The sequence below is a fragment of the Pan troglodytes genome, chromosome 10 (assembly GCF_028858775.2).
Source record: "Pan troglodytes isolate AG18354 chromosome 10, NHGRI_mPanTro3-v2.0_pri, whole genome shotgun sequence".
Classification (NCBI taxonomy): Eukaryota; Metazoa; Chordata; class Mammalia; order Primates; family Hominidae; genus Pan; species Pan troglodytes.
This window is the reverse complement of record NC_072408.2, coordinates 31950445-31973555: the sequence shown is the minus strand read 5'-3', so window position 1 is coordinate 31973555 and position 23111 is coordinate 31950445. Positions and strand designations below refer to the sequence as shown.

Below are 23111 nucleotides of genomic sequence, written 5' to 3'. Positions count from 1 at the left end.
TGATCTTCAATAAAAATATGCAAATTCAAAATATTGTAGTTAGTGTATTTGCAACCTACACAGATTTCAATAAATGATTGTATCAGTATCAGTATTGCACAAATAAAACTTGAATGCTATTTTTCATTCTTTTCTTTTGGTATTTGATTTTGCCTCTTTTATGTTTTAACAGCTTTATGGAGATACAATTCACATACTACACAGTTCACCCATTATAAATCTACAGCTGTCTTTCAGTATACTGAGAGTTGTATATCCATCACCACAATCAATTTTAGAATATTTTCATTATCCCACAAAGAAATCCTGCATCTGTCAGCCATCACCCCCAACTTCTTCCCTCTTCTTAGCCCTCATTAACCACAGTCTACTTTTTGTCTCTATAGATTTATCTCTTCTGAACATTTCGTGTCAATGAAATCATATGTGGTCTTTTGTGACTTGCTTCTTTCACTTAGAATAATGTTTTCAAAGTTCATCCATGTTATGGCATGTATCAGTTCTTCCTTCCTTTTTGTGGCTGAATAATATTTAATGATATGGCTATACCATATTTTATTTATTAGTTTGTAGACATTTAGATTGTTTTTACCTTTTAGCTATTATGAATAATACTGCTATAAACATTTGTGTGCACACTTTTAGGTGGAAATATGTTTTCATTTCTCTTAGATATATATCTAGGAGCAGATTTGCTGAGTCATATGGTAACTCTATGTTTAACTTTTGAGGAACTACTAGATTGTTTTCCAAAGTGACTCTACCATTTTACATTCCCACCAGCAGTGTATGAGGGCTCCAATTTCTCCACATCCTCTCCAACACTTGCTATTGTCTGTCTTATTGATTACAGCCATCCTAGTGGGTGTGAAGTGGTATCTCATTGTGGTTTTGACTTGCATTTCTCCGATTATCATTAGTATTTCCCAGTGATATTAAGCATCTCCTCATGTGCTTGTTGACCATATGTATGTCGTCTTTGAAGACATGTCTATTCAGATTCATTGCCCATTTTAAAATTAGACTTTGTCTTTTTATTATTGAGTTGTAAGAGTTCTTTATATATTCTAGATATAAGTACCTAATAAGATACGTGATTTGCAAAAATTTCTTCCCATTCTGTGGGTTCTCTTTTCACTCTCTTGATAGTGTCTTTTTTTTTTTTTCTTTTTTTCACATGGAGTCTTGCTCTGTAGCCCAAGCTGGAGTGCAGTGGCACTATCTTGGTTCACTGCAACCTTCGACTCCCAGGTTCAGGCAATTCTTGTGGCTCAGCCTCCTGAGTAGCTGAGACTATAGGTGTGTGCCACCACGCCTGGCTAATTTTTTGTATTTTAGTAGAGATGGGGGGTCTTCAATTTTGATGAATCTAATTTATTTTTTCATCTGTTGCTTGTACTTTTGATGTCATATCCAAGAAGCCAGTGCCTAATCCAATATCATGAAAGCTTATCCCCATGTTTCCTTCTAAGAGTTTTATAGCTGTAGGTCTCACATTTTTGTCTTTGATCAATTTTGCATTCATTTTTGTATGTGGTGTTCTTTTACTTTTTAAGTGTTGTGATCTTGGCTACCATGCAAGTCTGAACAGAGCCCTAAGAACATATCTGTCTGCGGAGTACAACCTTGAAACCTCCAGACATGAGGGCTTAGACATTATTGAGAATGCAGTTGATAATTTAGAGCCCAGGAGCGATAAGCAGAGATTCATGGAGATGTACCCTGCTGCGTTCTGTCCACCAATGAAGTTTGAGTTTCAGTCTCACATGGGTGATGAGGTCAGTAATTGATCATTTTTAAAATAATGAATTGTCTCTTCACTTATATTTCTCCTCACTTGCTATAATCTAACAGTTGTAATAATTCCCAGTTGTTTTCTCTCTCCTGTCCTTGCAGAGGCTCTTAATATAATGCTAAGATTAGCCGCTACCGCCTTTTAAAGCAAACGTCAAACACTCAAATACCCACAGAGGCCAAACAGATAAAAGGTGCAGATTTGCCTTGCACTAAGCTGTCCCAGAATAGAAAGTTTTTGTTCCACCTCAAGACATTTTAATTTAATGAAAAGGAAGGCATTTTGCTGGTCTGATAGAATCTGTCTGATGGCTTCTGATAATCCTGATTTAAAGATTCTCATGAAGAAAAGTAATTGTATGTGGCAGGAAAATGGAAGAAGGAAAAAAAAGTACAAAACTTTTTTTAAGACTCATTGGCTCCAAAGCTGTAAAATGAGCCTTAGAAATTATGACTGTTTTAGATCCTTTATATAAATTCAGCTTTCTATGTTATTTTACCAAAAAAAATGCATTTAAACTGATTATGAGTTACAGTTGTTTATATTATTGTCTACAGACAGGAGAAAACAAAAAAAGCCAACTTAGGGAGCATGCTATATAGCACTTGTTGTCTCAGCTGTGCAAAACAAAACTCATAGATAAAAACTCAGTCTTAACTTATTATGGTGACAGTCTGTTTTTCAAAATGTAATTATAAGATCATGAAAAGATTTCTTTAATGCCATGTTTTTTTCTGAAACACCAAGTATTAAGACATGTAAAATATATACATGTTTTTATATATGTTTTATATATATATACACATACAATGTACCTGCTGTATTTCTAATTGGATTTTATGTGTATTGATAGAAATGGTATTTAAGCCAAACACACATGGATTTTGACAAGCAAGATGAGTAGCTTATCCCATCTTTCCAAAACCAAATGGTTGCTGTTTTAATTTTTCAGCTGTGGATATGTTAAGCATGGCATGTTAACGTATCACAGACAAATGACATCAGTTGGATGTTAATGGTTTTATTGTTTTAATAAAGTAAGTTGGTTGCCCTTTTTTTATGGCCAGTTCTGCTAAGGAGCAGTGATAATCTCTCTAATGTTTTGGAAACTCTATAAAAGGAACCCCCATGAGCCAAGAGCATTTCTAAAACAAGGCAGATAAGAAGAAATTGTTTGTTTCTGGTGCAGTTTTAATAACGCTCTAATTTTGAACTTATCCATAATTGAGATCATGGCCAAATATCTTCTATCAAAACCTAAGATAAGTGACTTCTTGAAGTTCATGGTGAATCACGCGATTTGGCTGATATTGGTTAGGGAAGCCATATTTGAAAGATGCTAAAGTAGTCATTCACATTTTCTGAGTTTTTACTGTGTGCCAAGCACTGTTCTAAGTTCCTTGTGTATGTTGTCTCATTTCATTCCCACAGCAGCCCTGTGATATAAGAACTCTTATTATCCTCATTCTACAGATTAGGAAACTGAGGTTTTGTAACTTACCACAGTCACCTGGCTGGTAGGGGACAGAGCTGGCATTCGAGTACAACTGACGGACTCGAGAGCTCAGACCCTAACCAGTAAGCCCTGCTGCCTTCTTTACTTATGTCCGTACAATCCACTTGAATCATCTTCTGCCTCTGCACAAGAGTCATTAAGAATTCCACGAGTGAGATTTCAGCATCAGAGCTCCATCGCAGGAACCGCCCCATTCTTAGCACAGTCCTTCCTGCAGCTGCCATCTTCCCAGTTGTAGCCAGGCCAAGCAGCTGCATTCTACTATTGCAGCTTATGTAACAGCTCCATATTTACAAGTGAAGTTTTGATGCGCCTATTAAAAGTAAATATGTAATTGGAACCTTGAGAGGATTGGTGTGATTCATGCATCATTTAAATAACAGAGCCGTGCTTCTGGAGGTGGGTTGATAGTGCCCTGTTGTAACTGGTTTCTCATTCTCCATCAGGTGTGCCAGGTCAGTGCTCAGCAGCCAGTCCAGGCAGAGCTCATGCTCAGGTACCAACAGTTGCAGTCCCGCCTTGCCACGCTCAAAATCGAGAATGAAGAGGTGAGCATGCGTTCGTCCTGCCACACCAGTAATCTGAATTCAAATATAACTGGAAGACCTTCTCACATGACTTGGGCATATTTAATATTCAAGATTCAACCTCTTCATCACGTATTTCCTGCTCTCAGGGTTCCTGTAGTACTCTTTGTAGGGGATAAATGCAAAGATTCTGTATTCTGCCATAGATTAATATTTTACTAGACACTCAACTGCATATACATGTAAACACAATTTTTTTTACCTTAAATTGTAATTTATACTGAAAATAGTTCCCATGGGTTATCAAATTCAACATATATATCCAAAAATATACAATCTTTTGTACAGTGGAACTTTTGACTAACATGTTGACTTATTTTAAAAAATATTTTGTAGAGATGGGGCCTTGCTATGTTGCCCAGACTGGACTCAAACTGCCAGCTTCAAGCAGTCCTCCTGCCTTGACCTCCCAAAGTGCTGGGATTACAGGCATGAGCCATTATGGTGCCTGGCCCACAGTGTGCCATGTTAATTTAATGCTAACTTTTAAAATTCACTTCTTTTTTTCCTTATGCTTTCCTATATTCTCTAAATTTTTGGTACTGAACATGGCATTACTGATACAATTAGAACAAAATCATATTTTGAAATGGTACTTGAATAAGGATAGAAAATGTTTATTTGCCAGCATTACTGTATTTAAATGAATAGAATATAAAATATGATTTATCAATATATGTTGAGCTAGGAAGCAATTATACAATTCAGCTGCCTATTTCTGAAATTAACTTACTTGAATTCACGTTCTCCTAAAATAAAGATACAAACCACAAATGTTTCTTCCATTAGTCAAGGCTCCCAATTGTAATTTACAGGAACACAAGTTAAAAAGTTAACTATTGGTCAGTGTTTGCAGGATCCTCAGACATCACTGGATTTGTGTTCAAATGATGTTATCAGGACTCTCTCTTTATCACTTTGAAGTGATTTCTTCATGTGTGTTGGTAGTGTTTTCAGGATAGACGCAGAACTATGTGGTCCCTTTTAAAGCTTTCCATCCCACTCCATCCTAGCATTCTTGTCTCTGAAGTAGGACTGACTCTTCACTGACCTGGCTGAAGTCATGCATACTTCTGGACAAACCATTACATCTAGGAAATGAGATTCTGTCATTGGCCAACCTGGAGAATGTGCAGCTCATAGAACTCTTTGATTGAGAATTCCAACAGAAATAGTGTATTTCTAGAGACAGACAATTCCCAAAAGAAAGGACTGTGGGACAGAAGCAAAAAAATAACTTACAGTGATAAAGTGAATTATCAAAATTCACTTTCATACCCTGTTTTGTTTTAATCCCACCAGGATGTTTGAGCTCTGTGTATTTGTTTCTGTTAAGAAAGAATGATGTATTTTTAGACCAGTATAATTTGGTCAAAACCCATTGTAATTTTTGGCTTCTATTATTCCGAGTAGAAACAAACTAGCCCTTATTCAAATGTGTATATTTAAGATGCAACCAATGTCATCTCTATGTAGGGTCCCACAGATGAGCCTTTCCAAAGGAAAGCTATTGCTCACCTTGAGGCAGCGTTTGAGAGCCTAGGTTTTGTCTAGGCTTCACAAAATACCTAATGCAGTTTACTGGATCCTATTCTATCTACAGTTTGTATGTCTAGTGACTTCCCTTGTTTTTCCCTGCATATCCTCCTGCTGTTTTATTTGGATAACATTCTCTAAACTCAAGGAAAATAGTGTATTATACACAAAGTCAAAACTGGCAGCTCACAGATCTGTTTTGTTTGGCTCCCAAAGTTTTGACCTGTTTTTTTTTTTTTTTTTTATGAATGAAAAATTCTCTAAAGAGTTTAATATTGTAAAGAAAAACCAATCAGAACTTCTGGAAATAAAGACACATTTAGGAAATTACAAAATGCAGTGGAAAATTTTTTTTTTTTTTGAGTTTTCTCTTTTGTAATTACTTTTTTTTTTTATTATTATACTTTAAGTTTTAGGGTACATGTGCACATTGTGCAGGTTAGTTACATATGTGTACATGTGCCATGCTGGTGCGCTGCACCCACCAACTCGTCATCTAGCATTAGGTATATCTCCCAGTGCTATCCCTCCCCCCTCCCCCCTCCCCACCACAGTCCCCAGAGTATGATATTCCCCTTCCTGTGTCCATGTGATCTCATTGTTCAATTCCCACCTATGAGTGAGAATATGCGGTGTTTGGTTTTTTGTTCTTGCGATAGTTTACTGAGAATGATGGTTTCCAATTTCATCCATGTCCCTACAAAGGATATGAACTCATCATTTTTTATGGCTGCATAGTATTCCATGGTGTATATGTGCCACATTTTCTTAATCCAGTCTATCATTGTTGGACATTTGGGTTGGTTCCAAGTCTTTGCTATTGTGAATAATGCCGCAATAAACATACGTTTGCATGTGTCTTTATAGCAGCAGGACCTGTTTTTTTTTTAAAGAAAAAAAAAAAGGTCTGGCCACTCTGGCCCTGCACTGCCTCATGAATTGAAGAGCTGGGGCATTTGAATCCTACTTTGCGAGTCATTCAACTCCCAGTTCTCTTACACTGGACTGTTTGTGTTACCTGTCTGGCCTCCGCAGGCCTTTGAGTTTGTGACCCTTAATGTATGCCTTTTTAGGCATAATGTGGAGAAGCACAGTGTCCTTATAAACTTAGAGAGTCAGGCAGTGCTTTGTGAGGGTTAATTTTTAAAAATTATCTAAAGAACTTGGGAAGCTGAGGGAGGATCTGTTGAGCCTAGGAGTTCGAGGCTGCACTGAGGTGAGATGGTGCCACTGCACTTTAGCCTGGGTGACAGAGCAGGACCCTGTCTCTTAAAAATATTAATTAATTAAAATAAATTTTTAAAAACCTACTGACTGCAAAATAAAACTTAAAAAGTAATTTTTAAACATTAGCTGAAAAAGCAAATGAATTGGATTATCCTAATGTTTCTTGTGAGCATGACTACTGGTTTATGATTTGTTGAACACCGAAGAAAATTTACTGTAGTGGAGTGGGATTCCCAAAGAAAGTAAGATTTCAATTAGATTTTCGATAATCAGTAGATACCATAAAAATAGAGGGAAGAAAAGATACTTCAATATATGTCAAGGTGCCTTGGGAGAATAGAACAGTTTGGTTATCACCCCAGTTCTCTTTGGGGATGAACTGATGGAGAAGGTGAGATCATTCAACAAGAAGCTTTGAGAGCCAAGTTAAGGAGTTTTGTTACTGTGGTTCAGTACAATAAATACTGAAGGTCCCCAGGGGCTTGAGGCTGCATGGAGCTATGGTTGTGCCACTGCACTCTAGCCTGGGTAATGGAATGGGACCCTGTCTCCCAAAAAAAAAAAAAGTTGAGAGAGAATTTCACCCAAGTTTTAAAAAGCATGGACAGTACAGCTAAGTAGAACATGAGCCTTTTCACCAAATCTTAGAATACTTTAAATAGTCACTTTGGGAGACCAAGGCGGGCAGATTGCCTGAGCTCAAGAGTTCGAGACCAGCCTGGGCAACATGGTGAAACCCCGTCTCTACTAAAATATGAAAAATTAGCTGGGCATGGCAGCATGTGCCTGTAATCCCAGCTACTCAGGAGGCTGAGACAGGAGAATCACTTGAACCCGGGAGATTGCAGTGAGCCGAGATCGTGCCACTGCACTCCAGCCTGGGCAACAGCGCAAAACTCTGTCTCAAAAAAAAAAAAAAAAAAAAAAAATAGTAGGCACCACCTGCAACAGACCCTATCTGGCCCATGAAAAAAAATTTTTTTTGAGACAGGGTCTCACTCTGCCACCCAGGCTGGGGTGCAGAGGCACAATCACAGCTCATTGCACCTTGACCTCACAGGCTCAGGTGATCCTCCCACCTCAGCCCCCTGAGTAGCTGGGACTACAGGCATGTGCCACCACGCCTGGCTGATTTTTGTATTTTTCATAGAAACTGGGTTTCACCACGTTGCCCAGGCTGGTCTCTAACTCCTGGGTTCAAGCGATCCACCTGCCTCGGCCTCCCAAGATGCTGGGATTACAGGCGTGAGCCACCACTCCTGGCCTGAAAACTTTTGTTTGCTCTACAGTGCTTGGGTTTTGAAAGTTATTTGCTGTCCTTTAAAAACTGTAAGTTTTCATAAAAATATCAATATGCAGGGTGGGCACAGTGGCTCACGCCTATAATCCCAGCACTTTGGGAGGCCAAGGCAGGCAGATCTCTTGAGGTCAGGAGTTCGAGATCAGCCTGGCCAGCATGACAAAACGCCGTCTCTACTAAAAATATAAAAATTAGCCAGGCATGGTGGCGCATGCCTGTAGTCCCAGTTACTCAGGAGGCTGAGGCAGGAGAATCACTTGAACCCAGGAGGCGGAGGTTGCAGTGAGCCGAGATCACGCCGCTGCACTCCAGCCTGGGCAACAGTGCAAGACTCTGTCTCAAAAAAAAAAAATGTGTGTATATATATACATATTATAAATATATATTATTTATCAATATCCAGCCTCTTTAAAAATTAGAAGAACTGATCACACTAGACCTGTGTTTCTACAGGACGATAACTGACTTCCCTTAGACACAGAATGTGTGCTTCCTGTTTGCCATGTTCTCCACTCAGCCCACTCACCTCATTTTCATGGCTTGCCTGGCCCTTAAAGATATTTGAGTTTGTATCACCTGCCTTAAAACAAAGAGAAGAGAGCAGTACACACTTGTGAAATGGCCTCAGTATACTTACAAGTAGTAAAAGTTAAAAGGTTTGAGAGGGCTTAATTAAATGTGTGGTTGGTGAAGATTCATAAGAGATTGTGACATTTATTGTCACTTCCCAACTTTACATTTACCTGTTAAACTTTTTTAAATGAGGTTTGAGTTTTATTTTATGCTGCAAACTTGCACCCTTGGTACCTCAGTCTCACGATTCCAACTTCCAGCCGATCTGTCAGTGAATATTCATTAGTGCCCACTGTGTGTTGTGCATATGGAATTAGAGCAGGGCGGGCTGCCACACAGCCTTGTTCCCATTTATTGTTTTATTTTGATTACTTAACTGTTTATTAAAACTTTGAAGTGAAACATTAATAAACATTACTTTTGTTTTTGTTTTGTTTGAGACAGGGTCCCGCTCTGTCATCCAGGCTGGAGTGCAGTGGCACAATCACTGCAGCCTCAACCTCCCGGGCTCAGGTGGTCCTCCTGCCTCAGCCTCCCAAGTAGCTACTTTTTTATTATTTGTAGAGACAGTGTCTCTACAAATAACTATTTTGAATTATTCTTTAAATTTTCAATTATTGTTCATGAATTTTGTTCAAAAAACAAAATAATATGCCCAGCTACTTTTTTATTATTTGTAGAGACAGGGTCTCCCTATGTTCCCCAGGCCGGTTGAACTCCTGGGCTCAAGCAATCTTCCCACCTTGGCCTCCCAGAGTGCTGGGATTACAGGTGAGAGCCACAGCCGGCTCACATTACTCATTTCAGCCACCGGCGCAGCATTGCTCTTAAAGGCAACTTTTCAAAAGCAAACTAAATGATCATTTATACCTTTCTCATTATAAACATTTATTGCACTGTCTTGTCTGCTTTCTCAAAGTTTGCATTTAATCTTGTTGTAGGGATTTCTGCTTAGGGGTCATTCCTGTTGCTTCTTTCTTTCCAAACTAGCCTCTGGAGTAACTCACCATTTATTACAGTTCTCATTTCTTCAAGTTTCTCATCCCTCCCTTTAGCTATACATAGTCAAAGAAAGAGAAAAGGAACTACTTTGAGGAGAGCAACTACGCCTTTTGTATTTTTTTAGGACAGCGTTGGCTTTTAATAGCGTGCCCCATTTTCAGACCATTTGTCCCAATATTTGGTCCAGAAAATAAAGATTTCATCAGCATGTCACTGCTGTTCTATGAGTAAAACCTTCTCACATGTAAAACAACCAGTCTCTCTCAAATTATAGTAGATTTACCACCCTGAGGGGAATGTACAATGAGAGAAGCCCATAATTTCTCAATCAATTTGCGACAGTGTTGAATGAACAGATAGCTCCACGTAAATTTTCCTAGCACCATTTAAAGTCTTTCACCAGCAGCTTGCCAAGGAGTATTTCACAGACTGTTCCAAAAATACATTACTTACACAAGATATTTTCAACAATAATGAGCAAGATTTTAGGCAAACATTTGAGACAATTTGCATGGCATGGGAAATTGAGGGAACTAAGAGATATTTCAGTTATACTTCCTACCTAGGGTAGAAAAATCACATTTTCCCCCCAAATTTCTTATAGTACCAGTGACCTCAACAGAATCCCAGGTCATGTAAGTCAATGATCAAACTCTCATGGGGGATTCTCAAGTTCTTTTGAGACTTGATATAAGATGTGAAGCCTGATAACCACTTAAGTATAATTGCTGTTTTGGATCTTCTCTGTGGCCTTTAACTTCATTTTTACTGATTTAAGTATCTTTGACTTGCCTGCAACCTTCTACTGATGAGCTAACAGGAAAATCCTTAGTAAAAGATAACTGCCATTTGTTCCTTAAATGACATCTTCTTGGCCAAAATTAAAAATAGGATCAACCGTCTTTCACCGCAAACACACATTTATGTTTTTTGTTTCAAGCAAGCTTTAACTCACTGAAGGGAGGGCCTTGATCCAAAAGAATACCAAGAGAAATGAAGAGAATTTCTAGGATGGGTATAAAAATGAGTCCTGGGATAGAGCACCCCAAAGAAAATGGCAGAGCTCAGGATGGCTCTCAGTGGAGAAACCACTCGTTTTCTCTGATGTACTGAGCATTTTGGCATCCATGATTTGAAAGGATAACTTCAGCGTCCACTGTTCGTTCAGTGAACTTTTTCTGATAATTTACTGTGTTTCAGGCACCATGCTAGTCCCTGGAGCTATAAAGATTATTAAGTTATCACTGACTTCAAGTTGCTTCCACCGTAGGTGGAAATATAAACCTCTAAACAGTGAGGCATGTGCTTGTGAGAAATTGATTTGAGATCATGCTCCTTAGACCACACTCAGTGTCAGGTCCACCCTCATGGGTCATTAAATCAGAGTCAGGGGTGGGCCGCAGGAAAACAGGTTTTCTGAGACACAGCTGAAGGCAGAGACTTTGTTCTGAGAGTCCTGAGCAACAATGATGTTTTCTTCCTTGGATTAAGTTATATCATTGCTGAAAATGAATTTTGTTCAAAAACAAGAGAGCCTAGCATTTGTAAACATTACCTTAAATGCAGGTACATAAATTATTAGTGTGAATTCTTCTGGAATGGTGATGTGACATTCCCTACCCTCACCCCCCCCCCCCCCCGCAAAAAAAAAAGTCGTGGGGCAGCAAACATTGTTTTTTTCAGATCTGGTAATGCCTACCCAACACAGACAGGGGATAGGGTTATTAGCATTGCACCCATGTTAGGGGTACAAGGAGCAAGAGAAGGCCATGGCAGGATGCTCTGCCTGTGCTCTCGCCTTCTGTGGCCTGTGCTAGCTGTGAGTTTCTGTACCCTTGGCTAATTAATTACAGAGTTGACCCAATCTCTCTGTGTGTGTGTGTGTGTGTGTGTGTGTGTGTGTGTGTGTGTGTGTGTGTGTGGGCGGCGGTGGGGGGGAGCCCTTTCTGCTAATTTTTAGTACATCTGAAATGACACAGTGCTGTAATTGAAATACATTCAAGGTCAGCAATGGCAAGTAGGAAGTAGTTCAGTGGGGAGGCGAAGGAAGGGATGAGGGTCACCTTCACAGATGAGTGATGACTCTTAAAGGATGAATAGGACTGCATCAGGTGCAAGGTACAAGGCACAGTGCCATAATATACATGGAGTGTGTTATGGTATGATTTGTGTCCGCCCTGAAAATTCATATGTTAAATTCTTAGCTTCCAGTGACTAAGAATGTGATCTTATTTGAAGATAGGGCTTCACAGAAGTAATCAAATTAAAGTGAGGTCAATATGACTGGTGTCCTTATAATAAAAAGGGGAGGGGAAATTTGGATACAGAGACACAGATGGAGGGAAGATGATATGAAGAGACATAGGGAGAAGATGGCCATCTGCAAGCCAAAGAGAGAGGCCTGGAACAGATCCTTCCCTCCCATCCCTCAGAAAGAACCAACCCTGCAAACCAACACCTCGATCTCAGACATCTAGCCTCCAGCACTGTGAGACAGTACATTTCTGTTGTTTAAGCCACTCAGTACCTGGTTTGCCTTAGCAGGCTAACACAGTGCATTCAGGGAATGAGAACACTGAAATGGCTGTCTTGTTCTCCCAGTGATGGTAATGTCCTGGTAACACAAAGGCAACAAAGCCAGTCCACAAAAGCCCACAGAAGTCACCTCTCCCTCCTCATTTGTTTTGACCCACAGCTCAGAGTTCAAGCCACCTGGGCAGCTCCTTCAGTGCAGTGCATTCTTCTGGTTTCTCACGAATCCTTTGTCAAATCTTTGGCCTCTCCTTCCACCAAAACCCAACTGTGTTTTCCTGCTGCTGATGGGGAGGTATTTCAAGGCTCATATTAGCTGTTTCATATTTGCCTCATTATGTTCCCCCCTGAGACTTATTAATATGGCTGGTGTATGTCAGAAGCTCGTGTTACTGTCTGTTGCGAGCATCCCATGGGATGATATGCAGTCCCAGCATTGAGTCTGGTGGCTTCTGTCACATCCTTTATTCCTGATACTTCCAAATTTAACCATGACACCATTGCTTCTGAGAAGGAATTTGAAAAAAAGAAGAAAAATGGTGTTGTTGATTTTGATTCTTCGTATATGTATTCCATGTGTGCATTTGATAATGCTGCTGTCTCTGGTTTCCTATATGTAAAAACATGGTTCTAGTGAAACATTCTTATGTAACCATCTGTCTCATAAACTCAGTGAACACACTTTAATTGGAAAATTCCAACAGATTTGCAGATTACAGTTGTCCCTTGGCATCCAAGGGGGATTGGTTCCAGCACCTCCCACAGATACCAAAACCCGAAGATGCTCAAGTCCCTTATATAAATGAGGTGGTATCTGCACATAACCTACACACATTTTCCTATACTTTAAATCATCTCTAGATTACTTATAATATCTAAAACAATGTAAATACTATGTAAATAGTTATACTGGGTTTTGTTATTTTTTATTGTTGTATTATTATTTTTCATTTTTTTTCCAAATATTTTTGACCCACAGTTGGTTGAATTTGTGAATGGTTGAATACATGGATACAGAATCCATAAAAAAAAAAAAACCTGACTGTATTTGAAGACAAACTACAAATGTTTATTTTGGTTCATGATTCTTTTTGCGTTTTTTGTTGTTCAGATGGATTTTGTGTTTTTTTGTTTGTTTTAGAAGCTTTTTTTTTGTCATTGTTTCCTTTAATTGTGTTTTAATTAGGTACATATCAGAGCATCTTATTGAACCTTACATCGTGTTATTCTTATGCTTCACCTCACTGATATCTGAAGAACATTATATATTTTTCATGTTTCTATGTATTTGGAAGTTCTGCTCTGCCCTCCAGAGCAAAAGAAGCTGTAGTTCTTTCCAGCAGTTTTGCTATTTAAGCCATCTGTTGAAAACGATTAACTGCTACTGCTGTTGCTTAAATGTTTTTCAAATATGCCCCATCATGTTCATTCCCACTCTTACTTCGTTAGATCAAGGTTTCATCATCTCTCAATGGGACTAGGGTCTGTGACTAACTTTTGTGCTTTCTGTCTCTTTCCCTTTTATTGTTCATCAACTCAGGGATCTTTTAAAAATGTAAATCTAAACTGTCCCTTGTAGGTATCAGTGGCTCCCTGTTGATCTCAATTAAGTGTGGTATATGAGGGCCTTTATTTTTTGTTTTATTCTTTAAAATTCTAACCCCAGTATCATACAATGGAAAGGTCCTTTATTAGCAAGTCATCTTCTCTAGATGCTATGCACTCCTACTTCTCATATAAAGCTGCTTGTTTTAGCCCAAGAAGGCCAGGGTCTCTCTTTTCCCACTTTTTCCTCTGCCTGGAATGCCCTTTTTTGCAGTGAACACCTACTCACCTTTTAATACATACTCAAAATTTATCTTTTGAATGGTACCTTCCCTGACTTCTCAGACAACACAGTATACTGTGTTTTGCCTGTGTTTTCTTACACATTTGTCAATTTCAAGAGTTTAATTGAATAAAGAAATAATAGCATTTACTTTGTAGTATTTTAATTACTATATATTGGCACAAGTAAAGGCTTCCATTTTTTAAAAGTATTATGAATATAAAATTTATGGAGATGTAGATAACATAGTCAAATATTTACCTTCAGTATTCAGCTATTAATTTAGTTATGCATAAATATTTTAAATCACATTATATAAATTTAGAAATACTATATTTAGAAAATACTAAATACTAGTATTTAGAATACTAGTATTAAATATAGTATTTAGAAATACTATATTTTTCTCATTTTCACAATTTTATGAAGGCTCTTCATATATCCTGATATTGTGTTTGTCATTACCAGAGCCACATTTTGAGTCTGCCGAGACCACCTCGGTCGGGGAGACCCTAACCCAGCGGTGCTAGAGAAATTAAAGACACACACACAGAAATATAGAGGTGTGAAGTGGGAAATCAGGGGTCTCACAGCCTTCAGAGCTGAGAGCCCCAAACAGAGATTTACCCACATATTTATTAACAGCAAGCCAGTCGTTAGCATTGTTTCTATAGATATTCGATTAACTAAAAGTATCCCTTATGGGAAACGAAGGGATAGGCCGAATTAAAGGAATAGGTTGGGCTAGTTAACTGCAGCAGGAGCATGTCCTTAAGGCACAGATCGCTCATGCTATTGTTTGTGGCTTAAGAATGCCTTTAAGCAGTTTTCCGACTTGGGCGGGCCAGGTGTTCCTTGCCCTCTTCCGGTAAACCCACAACCTTCCAGCGTGGGTGTTATGGCCATCATGAACATGTCACAGTGCTGCAGAGATTTTGTTTATGGCCAGTTTTGGGGCCAGTTTATGGCCAGATTTTGGGGGGCTTGTTCCCAACAGAGTCATCAAGTACACTTTTCTCAGAGTATACCATCTTCACATCTGTTTGTTTGAAATACAGTGCTTTTAAAACTTGTGCATGATACTGTCATTAGAAATTTGTCTACAAGCTACAAGAGCCTATTTGACTAGTGTAGGATGGTGACTCTTTTAATTCAGTCTATAGATATTTAATTATGACCTCCTTAAAGTAATTAATTACAGTATTTTTAATGGTCATTAATATGCTTTTTTTCCAACAGTATCTACTCTTTGCATTGTGCATAACCCCAGGAATGATTATTGTCTATTAAATTTCTTTCCCTTCTTTTTTTTAATATTAATTCCATCACATGACCTTCTAAGCATCCAAACTAGTACTAATTTCTACTGTTTCTTTCCCAAACATTATTTTGTTCAAAAAAAAAAAAAAGTAATTGAAAAGATTTCCACTTCCTGTAATGATGGACTGGGTCACTCAACTGATTCTTTCAAATTTCATTTTCTAGGACAAGATGCATGGCCAAGCCTGAAACCTGTGACACAGGGAACCATATCTTCCCAAAAGGAAGAGCATCCAATATTTTGAACAGTAATAAAATCCAGAGATTCTGAGCTATTAGTGCCCCTAATGGTTTGGGAAAATAAACATTCTCTTTGGAGGATAACCTCACCTTTGGCCTCAAATAACTCTACAAAAAATATCTAGCAAAGATAATTAGACAATGAGGAGATAAGAAACCATGAGTGATAGCCAGAAGAAATAATAGACAATAGAGACACACCCACAGGAACTCCAGATATTGGGATTATCAGAAATAAATGACAAAAGAACTATTTACAGTGTTCAAGGAGGTTTTTAAAAGCCAAGCTTAGACTTCATCAGGAAATCATAAGCACTAAAATAACAGATTTGAAAATGAGCTACATAGGAATTCTAGCACTGAGAAATAACCAAAATTAAGAAAGCAGTGGGTGAGTTTAACATCAGGTAGAGCTAAAAAATAAATCATGAAAGCAGACAAATCAGAAGAAATAATAAAAACGCAGCATCAAAACAAAAGATAATAAAATATGGAAAAGAAGAATAAGAGATATACAGAACACAGTAATGTCTAATATACTAATTGAACTCCCAGAAAGAAAAAAAAAAATTTTTTTTTTTTGAGACAGAGTCTCACTTTTTCACCCAGGCTGGAGTGCAGTGGCACGATCTCAGCTCACTGCACCCTCTGCCTCCTGGGTTCAGGCAATTCTTCTGACTCAGCTTCCCGAGTAGCTGGGATTACAGGCACATACCACCATGCCCAGCTATTTTGTATTTTTAGTAGAGACGGGGTTTCACCATATTGGCCAGGCTGGTCTCGAACTCCTGACCTCAAGAGATCCACCGCCTCAGCCTCCCAAAGTGCTGGGATTACAGGTGTGAGTCACCACGTCCCATTCAGAAAGAAAAATTAAAGAATATAGAGTCAATATTTGAAAAGATAAAAGCTGCAAACTTACTAAAACCTATGAAAAACATCACACAAATTCAAGCAGTCCAAGAAATTCCAGGCAGAATATATTTTTTAAATCCTTACCTAGATATATTACAGTGAAATTGTAGAAACCCAAAGATGAATGGAAAATTTTTAAAGCAGCTGGAAAAAGAAAGCAGATTTTATTCAAAGCAATGACAGACTGACGGTAACCTTCTCACTCAACAGGAACATAGAAGCCACAACAAAGTACAGTGATATATTTCTAATATACAAAAAGAAAATAACTGCTGCACAGAAAAAGATATTTAGTAAATGAAGGTGAAATAAAAGACGTTGTCAAGTCAACAAAACAGACACATACTAAAAAGAACTTCTAAAGGGTACACTTAAAATATAAGCACTCGACATCAAAGAATGTAATAAATACATGGGTGATGCTAAATGAATCTTGACTACATAAAATAATAATGTCTTAAATTTATATATTAATATTTATATATATTCTATTATAATATATTACAAAAATAGCATATAAATCAGGAGGAGTAAATGAAGTTAAGGTGTTCTAAACTCTTTACATTGTGTGACAGAAGGAAAAAGCTATCAATTTACATTATACTTTGATAAGCAAAGGTAGAATATGAGCTTCAGTGAATAAAAAGACTACTAGAAGATTAATAAACAAATAAACTCCTAACAGATAACATAAAACGGTATCTTTATGGCTATGAGATAGGAAAATATTTCTTAAATAGGACACAAAAAACACTAAAAGGAAAGAATTGATAAATGCATTGTATTAAAATTAAAATCTTTGTTCATCTGGACACTATTGAAAGAGGGAAAAACCACAGCACAGTGGGGAAAAATATTTGCAACACATGCAACTACAAAAAGACTCATATCCATCTCAACAAATCATTAAGAAAAAGACTCATAACTTAGAAAATGGAGCAAGAGATTTTAACAAAGTGTTCTCAATTAAGGAGATCCAAATTGCCTTAAACATATGATAATGTGCTCAATCTCATATATCAGGGAAATGCATATTCAAACCACAGTGAGATACCACTGCACACCCAACACAATTGTTTAAATTTAAAAGAAAGACTGACAATACCAACTGTTGATGAGGATGTGGAATAGCAGGGATTCTTCCACTCTGCTGGTGAGAATGTAAATTACAATCATTTTGGAAAACAGTTAAGCAGCAATTCTATTCATATATGTGTGACTAAACAAAAATGTGTTTATAGCAGCATTATTCAAAATAGCCCACAACTAAAAAAAATCATCTATCAATAGTAAAATGGATGAATTACAGTGTATTCCTACAATGAATAGCAGTGAAATATACTCACAAGAAATGAGTGTATCTCACGTTGAGCAAAAGGAAGACAAAAATTATACATCCTGTAGGATTTCATTCATGTAAAGAGCAAGAAAGGGCAAAGCTAATATCTAATCTTAGAAATCCCGGTAATGGAGAAGGAGAGGGTATAGGTGTGTGGTAATTGGGAGAGGCACAAGCAGTCTCGTAATATACTTTTTCTTGGTCTGATTGTTACTCACATAGGTGTGCTCCCTTTGTGATAATTCATCATCAAGCTGCACACTTATGGTCTGTGTATTTTTCTATATGTAGTTTGACTTCAATTGAAAATGTTAAGACGAAAAAGTAATTGAGAGACTACCCAGTAATATATGAGATTTATAAGGACTGAAATATAAAGTGATAACCTCCTTAGGATGATTTTGAAGAAATCATTCCCTTGAACTGGTGATATGGAGTGTTTTTTACCTTTGTTTCTCTCCTAATAGACTGTGAATTTGGCAGGGACAGGCCCTGTGTCCTCATCTCTGCCTGACAGAGTGGACTCTCCCTGTTTGTGGGATTCATGAAATAATATACTAACGTGAGAAATGTATTTCTATTCCCAGGTTAAGAAAACGACTGAAGCTACCTTGCAGACAATACAAGATATGGTCACCATCGAGGACTATGATGTTTCTGAATGCTTCCAGCACAGTCGTTCCACAGAATCTGTGAAGTCCACTGTCTCTGAAACCTACCTGAGTAAACCCAGCATCGCCAAGAGAAGAGCCAACCAGCAGGAAACCGAACAGTTCTACTTCATGGTGTGCCCGCCACTTCCCAAGCCACTCTACAGAGCTCAGATCTAGGATTCCCAAGTGCCACTTCTATAGTCACATCAGAACCATCTGGGGTTCCTTTTGTTAAAATAGACTCCTGTCTACCATCAGAGTTCCTGATTCAGTCAGTCTCGGAAAGAGTTTAGGAGTTATTTAGGAGTTAGTTAGTTAGAGGACTGGTATAAAACAGTACTTTTAGCTGGGCACAGGGGCTCACCCCTCTAATCCCAACACTTGCGAGGCTGAGGTGGGAGGATCATTTGAGCCCAGGAGTTTGGGACCAGCCTGGGCATCATGGCAAAACCCTGTCTCTACAAAACATATATATATATTTATATTTATATATGTTTTTATATTTATATAGATATATAAATTAGCCAGCAGGCATAATGATGTGCAATTGTAGTCCTAGCTACTTGGGAGGCTGAGGTGAGAGGATCGCTTAAGCCCAGGAGGCAGAGGTTGCAGTGAGCTGAGATCATTCTACTGCACTCCAGCCTGGGCAAGAGAGTGAGACCCCAACTCTAAAATTTAAAAACACACAGTACTTTTAAACTTTAATATCTATACATGTCACCAGGAGAGCTGGTGAAAGTGCCAGTTCTTATTTCCAGAGGTCTGGTACAGAAGGAACCTGAGAGTGTGCATCTCTCCTAGGCTCCCAAGGGTTGGCTGATGCTGCTGGTCTGCAGACCACACTTCAAGTAACAAGTTTCTAGGGTCTAGAAGATCAAAGTGGCTGGATTTTAGATCTATGAAAAGTTCCTTGACATTGAATAATTTTTAAAAATTAAAAATTAGGCTGGGTGCAGTGGCTCACGCCTGTAATCCCAGCACTTTGGGAGGCCGAGGCAGGCGGATCACCTGAGGTCAAGAGTTCAAGACAAGCCTGACCAATATGGAGAAACCCCATCTCTACTAAAAACAGAAAAATTAGCCAGGTGTGGTGGCGGGCGCTTATAATCCCAGCTACTCAGGAGGCTGAGGCAGGAGAATCGCTTGAACCCCAGAGGAAGAGGTTGCAGTGAGCCAAGATCGCGCCACTGCACTCCAGCCTGGGTGACAAGAATGAAACTCTGTCTCAAAAAAAAAGATTTAAAAATTATTCTTGCCTTTTGCAGAAACTCAGAGAATATTTGGAAGGCAGTAATCTCATCACAAAACTTCAAGCCAAACATGACTTGCTGCAGAGGACCCTGGGAGAAGGTGAGTTATCCGAAATGTATGGGAAGATGACCTGGATGATACATCGTATCATGTATATATTCCAGAAAGAGTATGAATTGTATATTTGTGCTTTAAGAAGCAGAGGACACTCTGTGTTTAGATTTGGTTTCGTTTGTATATGTCATGATAAGTTCTCCTGGCACGATTTTCTTCTAAAGCATGGTGCTAACCTTGAGGAAGCGTAGTGAAATCTAGGGAGGGCTGGAAAGTCAATACCGAGCTCCTAGGGAGGGATCTTCAGAGCGTGGTGCTCCTGATCGTAGAAAAGTCTGGAAACACTGCCCCTCCCCTACCTGCTGACCCCCCAGTCTCTTCTTCCTTCCCTTCTCAGACTTCTGCACCCTTCCAACCCCACCCCTGTTTGTTTTAATGGGCGAGTATTTGTTGTTCCATCTGTTGCCTGTTTAGACTCTGGAAACCAGTTAAACCAGTTTGGGTCATTTTTTTCTTTCAGCAGGCATTGGCTGTAGTTGAGAAACAATCTTAAAGTATAAGTAGATTGCTATGTCTAATAATAGTAACAAAACAACAGCAACAGCTAACACTTGAAAGGCTTTCTCTGTGCCAGGCTTTGTTCTGAGTTGTATATTTTACTGTGCACTAATAATTTCTCCGTTTTTACAAATGAGGAAACTGAGGGGAGGCATGGGAATACAGGCAAAGGGGACTGTATAAATGTTAATGTTTCTCTTTGTCTTTATGAAATTTAAAAGAAAAAAAATAAATACAAGCCAAGTTCCTGTCTTAAGTGCTTCATAGTCTGTAACTTTATCTTTTATTCACACTAGACCCTGCCAGAAATTAGAAAAAGTAAAAGAGAATGTGGAAGGGAGTGGGAAACGAGAGGACTGACTTGTGTGAGTAACTCAGGTCAAAAAAGAGATTGCCCCTCTTAGACCTAAATTCTTGCCTCCCACAATTCTGGAACCTTCCTTAACCATAAAGTTTCTATCACCTTATCTCCTGGTTTCCACCAAAGAACTCATCATCCTCAGGGAATGACCACATGGAGAAAGGTTATCATGACCTAAGAACCATGTCTGACACAGTTAGGATGAAAAGGCCAATTACACCTAGAAGGAAAAAAAAAAACAACAACACTTAAACTACTAAAAAGTGTCATTAAAAAATAAAATAACCAAATACAATGTATGAACCTTCACACACTAGATTAAATTAGATAGTGAATCAAAAAGCAAAAGTTACGAAAGACATTTTAAGAACAATTAGGGAAGTTGAAATACAGACTGTATATTAAATAATATTATTGAATTAGTGTTAATTTTCCTAGATATGATAATGGTATTGTGATTATAAAGAAGAACATTCTTATTCTTAAGAAATGCTTGCTAAAGTGTCATGATGTCTGCAACTTACCTTCAGATGGTTCTAAAAAAAAAAGAGGGAGAGAGAAAGAAGGTACAGTCAATGTGGCAAACATTAACAGCCGGAAAATCTACATGAAGGGGATAAGGATGCTTCCTGTACTGCTCTTTTAACTCTTCTGTAGGTTTGAACTTTAAAAAAAAAAAAAAAAAAAAAAAAAAAGTCTTTTTATCTTTGAATAGTTTTCTTACAATTGTGTCCTGTTTTTTCTTTTTTCCCTCACAGTGTCATGTAAGGTCTTTTTTTTTTTTTTTTTCAATTTTTCACAAATGCCTGATATTTCAAGTGATGCCCTCAAGGTCAGTTGCCAGGCCCAAAGCATAAATTATCCTAAGTGTAGATGAACGCTTATAGGCACAAAGTCCTACCCTATGAGGATGGATACCACTTTAGAAATTGTGTTTGAGAGCATGAAGTAGTGGGGGAATTCATTCTTGGCACTGCTTGCAGACACATGTGTTAATATGCTTGGGGCCACATTCTGAAACTTTTATGGTACGTATTCAACATGGATTCTCTTGTGTCTCCTAGAGAGAAAGCCCCAATGGTTAATATTCTTCTACATGTCATTATTGGATGGGGCTATATTCTAGCCAATTTATTGAGTCCACATGCCAAATTCCGTCTTTAGCTGCTGAACTGCATAAATCTGTATTATACTTTGTGAACTGCAAGCCAGAATTTTCTTTTTTTTTTTTTTTTGAAATGGAGTTTCACTCTCATTGCCCAGGCTGGAGTGCAGTGGTGCAATCTCAGCTCACTGCAACCTCCACCTCCCAGGTTTAAGTGATTCTCCAGCCTTGCCTGCTGAGTAGCTGGGATTACAGGCATTTGCCACCACGCCCAGCTAATTTTGTATTTTTAGTAGAGACGGGGGTCTCACCATGTTGGCCAGGCTGGTCTCGAACTCCTGACCTCAGGATCCACCCACCTCAGCCTCCCAAAGTGCTGAGATTACAGGCATGGGCCACCGTGCCCAGTTCAGGATTTCTTTATCTTGGAATTTTTTTCAACGGGCTCTGGTATACCAGGGACACAAGCTGTGCTGAGGTGTATAAAACCTTCACAGGACGTCCATTTATGCTGCAGAAGAAACTGGATAGCTTTCATCCATCAGCAGCAGGCACACTAGCCTCTGCCCACTGGTTGCAGACGTCTCTGCTTCCTAGCCCTGCCCCTTTTGCAGGCTGGGTGGCACACCAATTGCTGGTCACTGCCTGGATATGACACTGACAAATTTGCCCAGAGAAAAGCTGAGCATGGGAGACATGCCCCACCTTTTAACTCAACCATTATAAGCCTGCTGGCTTTCTGTGCAAGCCCTCTTCATGTTAATAGGCTACATCAAAGGAGACCAGGAGAGTTAATGGCGCCCATCACATAGTGAAGTAATCCCATGGTGAGCTCTTATGGAGGAATCTGAGTCCAGATTTGGTGTGATAGGGTTACTAGTACAGGATTCAATGGTTATGTTTGGGGACAGTCCTGACTTTTTATATAGAAATCACCTCTCTGAAGTATACTAGACTCACCGCTGCAAAAACTGCCTTCATAGTAAAACAAATAGAGCCTAACCCGAAGATTTAGCAGTTGCTCGTACACAGCTGAATCTGTAACTACAGACATGTGTTTGGCCTGCCTTACTGCTCGCTTTTTGGTAGGCTGCCAATGGCCCAGTAAGTTCTTTGATTTACAACATTGTGAAGCAACTAGATTGGGCTCTTAAAGTGGCACTGTCAAAATTCAGAATTCCAAATCTTTGAAAACTACTGAAATAGAAAGAAGCATGCAATGAGTTGTTAAGACCAAACTCATTATTATCATTTTCTTCATCCCTCAGCAACACCATTGTATCTTTTTGTGATGTCATTTGTTTTTAAATCATAGAAGTTAAATTGACCACAGTAAATGAGATATACATCTATAAAACTGAGGCACTGATTTTTTTTTTCTTTTTCAGTAATGAGCCTTAATGTTCACATTGGCTT

At 38.6% G+C, this 23111-nt stretch overlaps 1 protein-coding gene across 5 annotated transcripts in view; it reads left to right on the top strand.

Moving 5' to 3' along the window:
• The window catches only part of SRGAP1 (SLIT-ROBO Rho GTPase activating protein 1), a 303946-nt gene that overhangs the window by 220321 nt on the left and 60514 nt on the right, over positions 1-23111 (top strand). For all 5 annotated transcript variants that reach the window (XR_010148280.1, XM_016923110.4, XM_016923108.4 and 2 more), the window contains 4 exons: positions 1557-1778; positions 3758-3859; positions 18298-18495; positions 19632-19716. Coding sequence is in view for 4 of the 5 variants with exons in the window: in XM_016923110.4 (XP_016778599.3) it covers positions 1557-1778; positions 3758-3859; positions 18298-18495; positions 19632-19716 (607 nt within the window). In the remaining variant the exon portion in view is untranslated. The remainder of the gene's footprint in view (positions 1-1556; positions 1779-3757; positions 3860-18297; positions 18496-19631; positions 19717-23111) is intronic.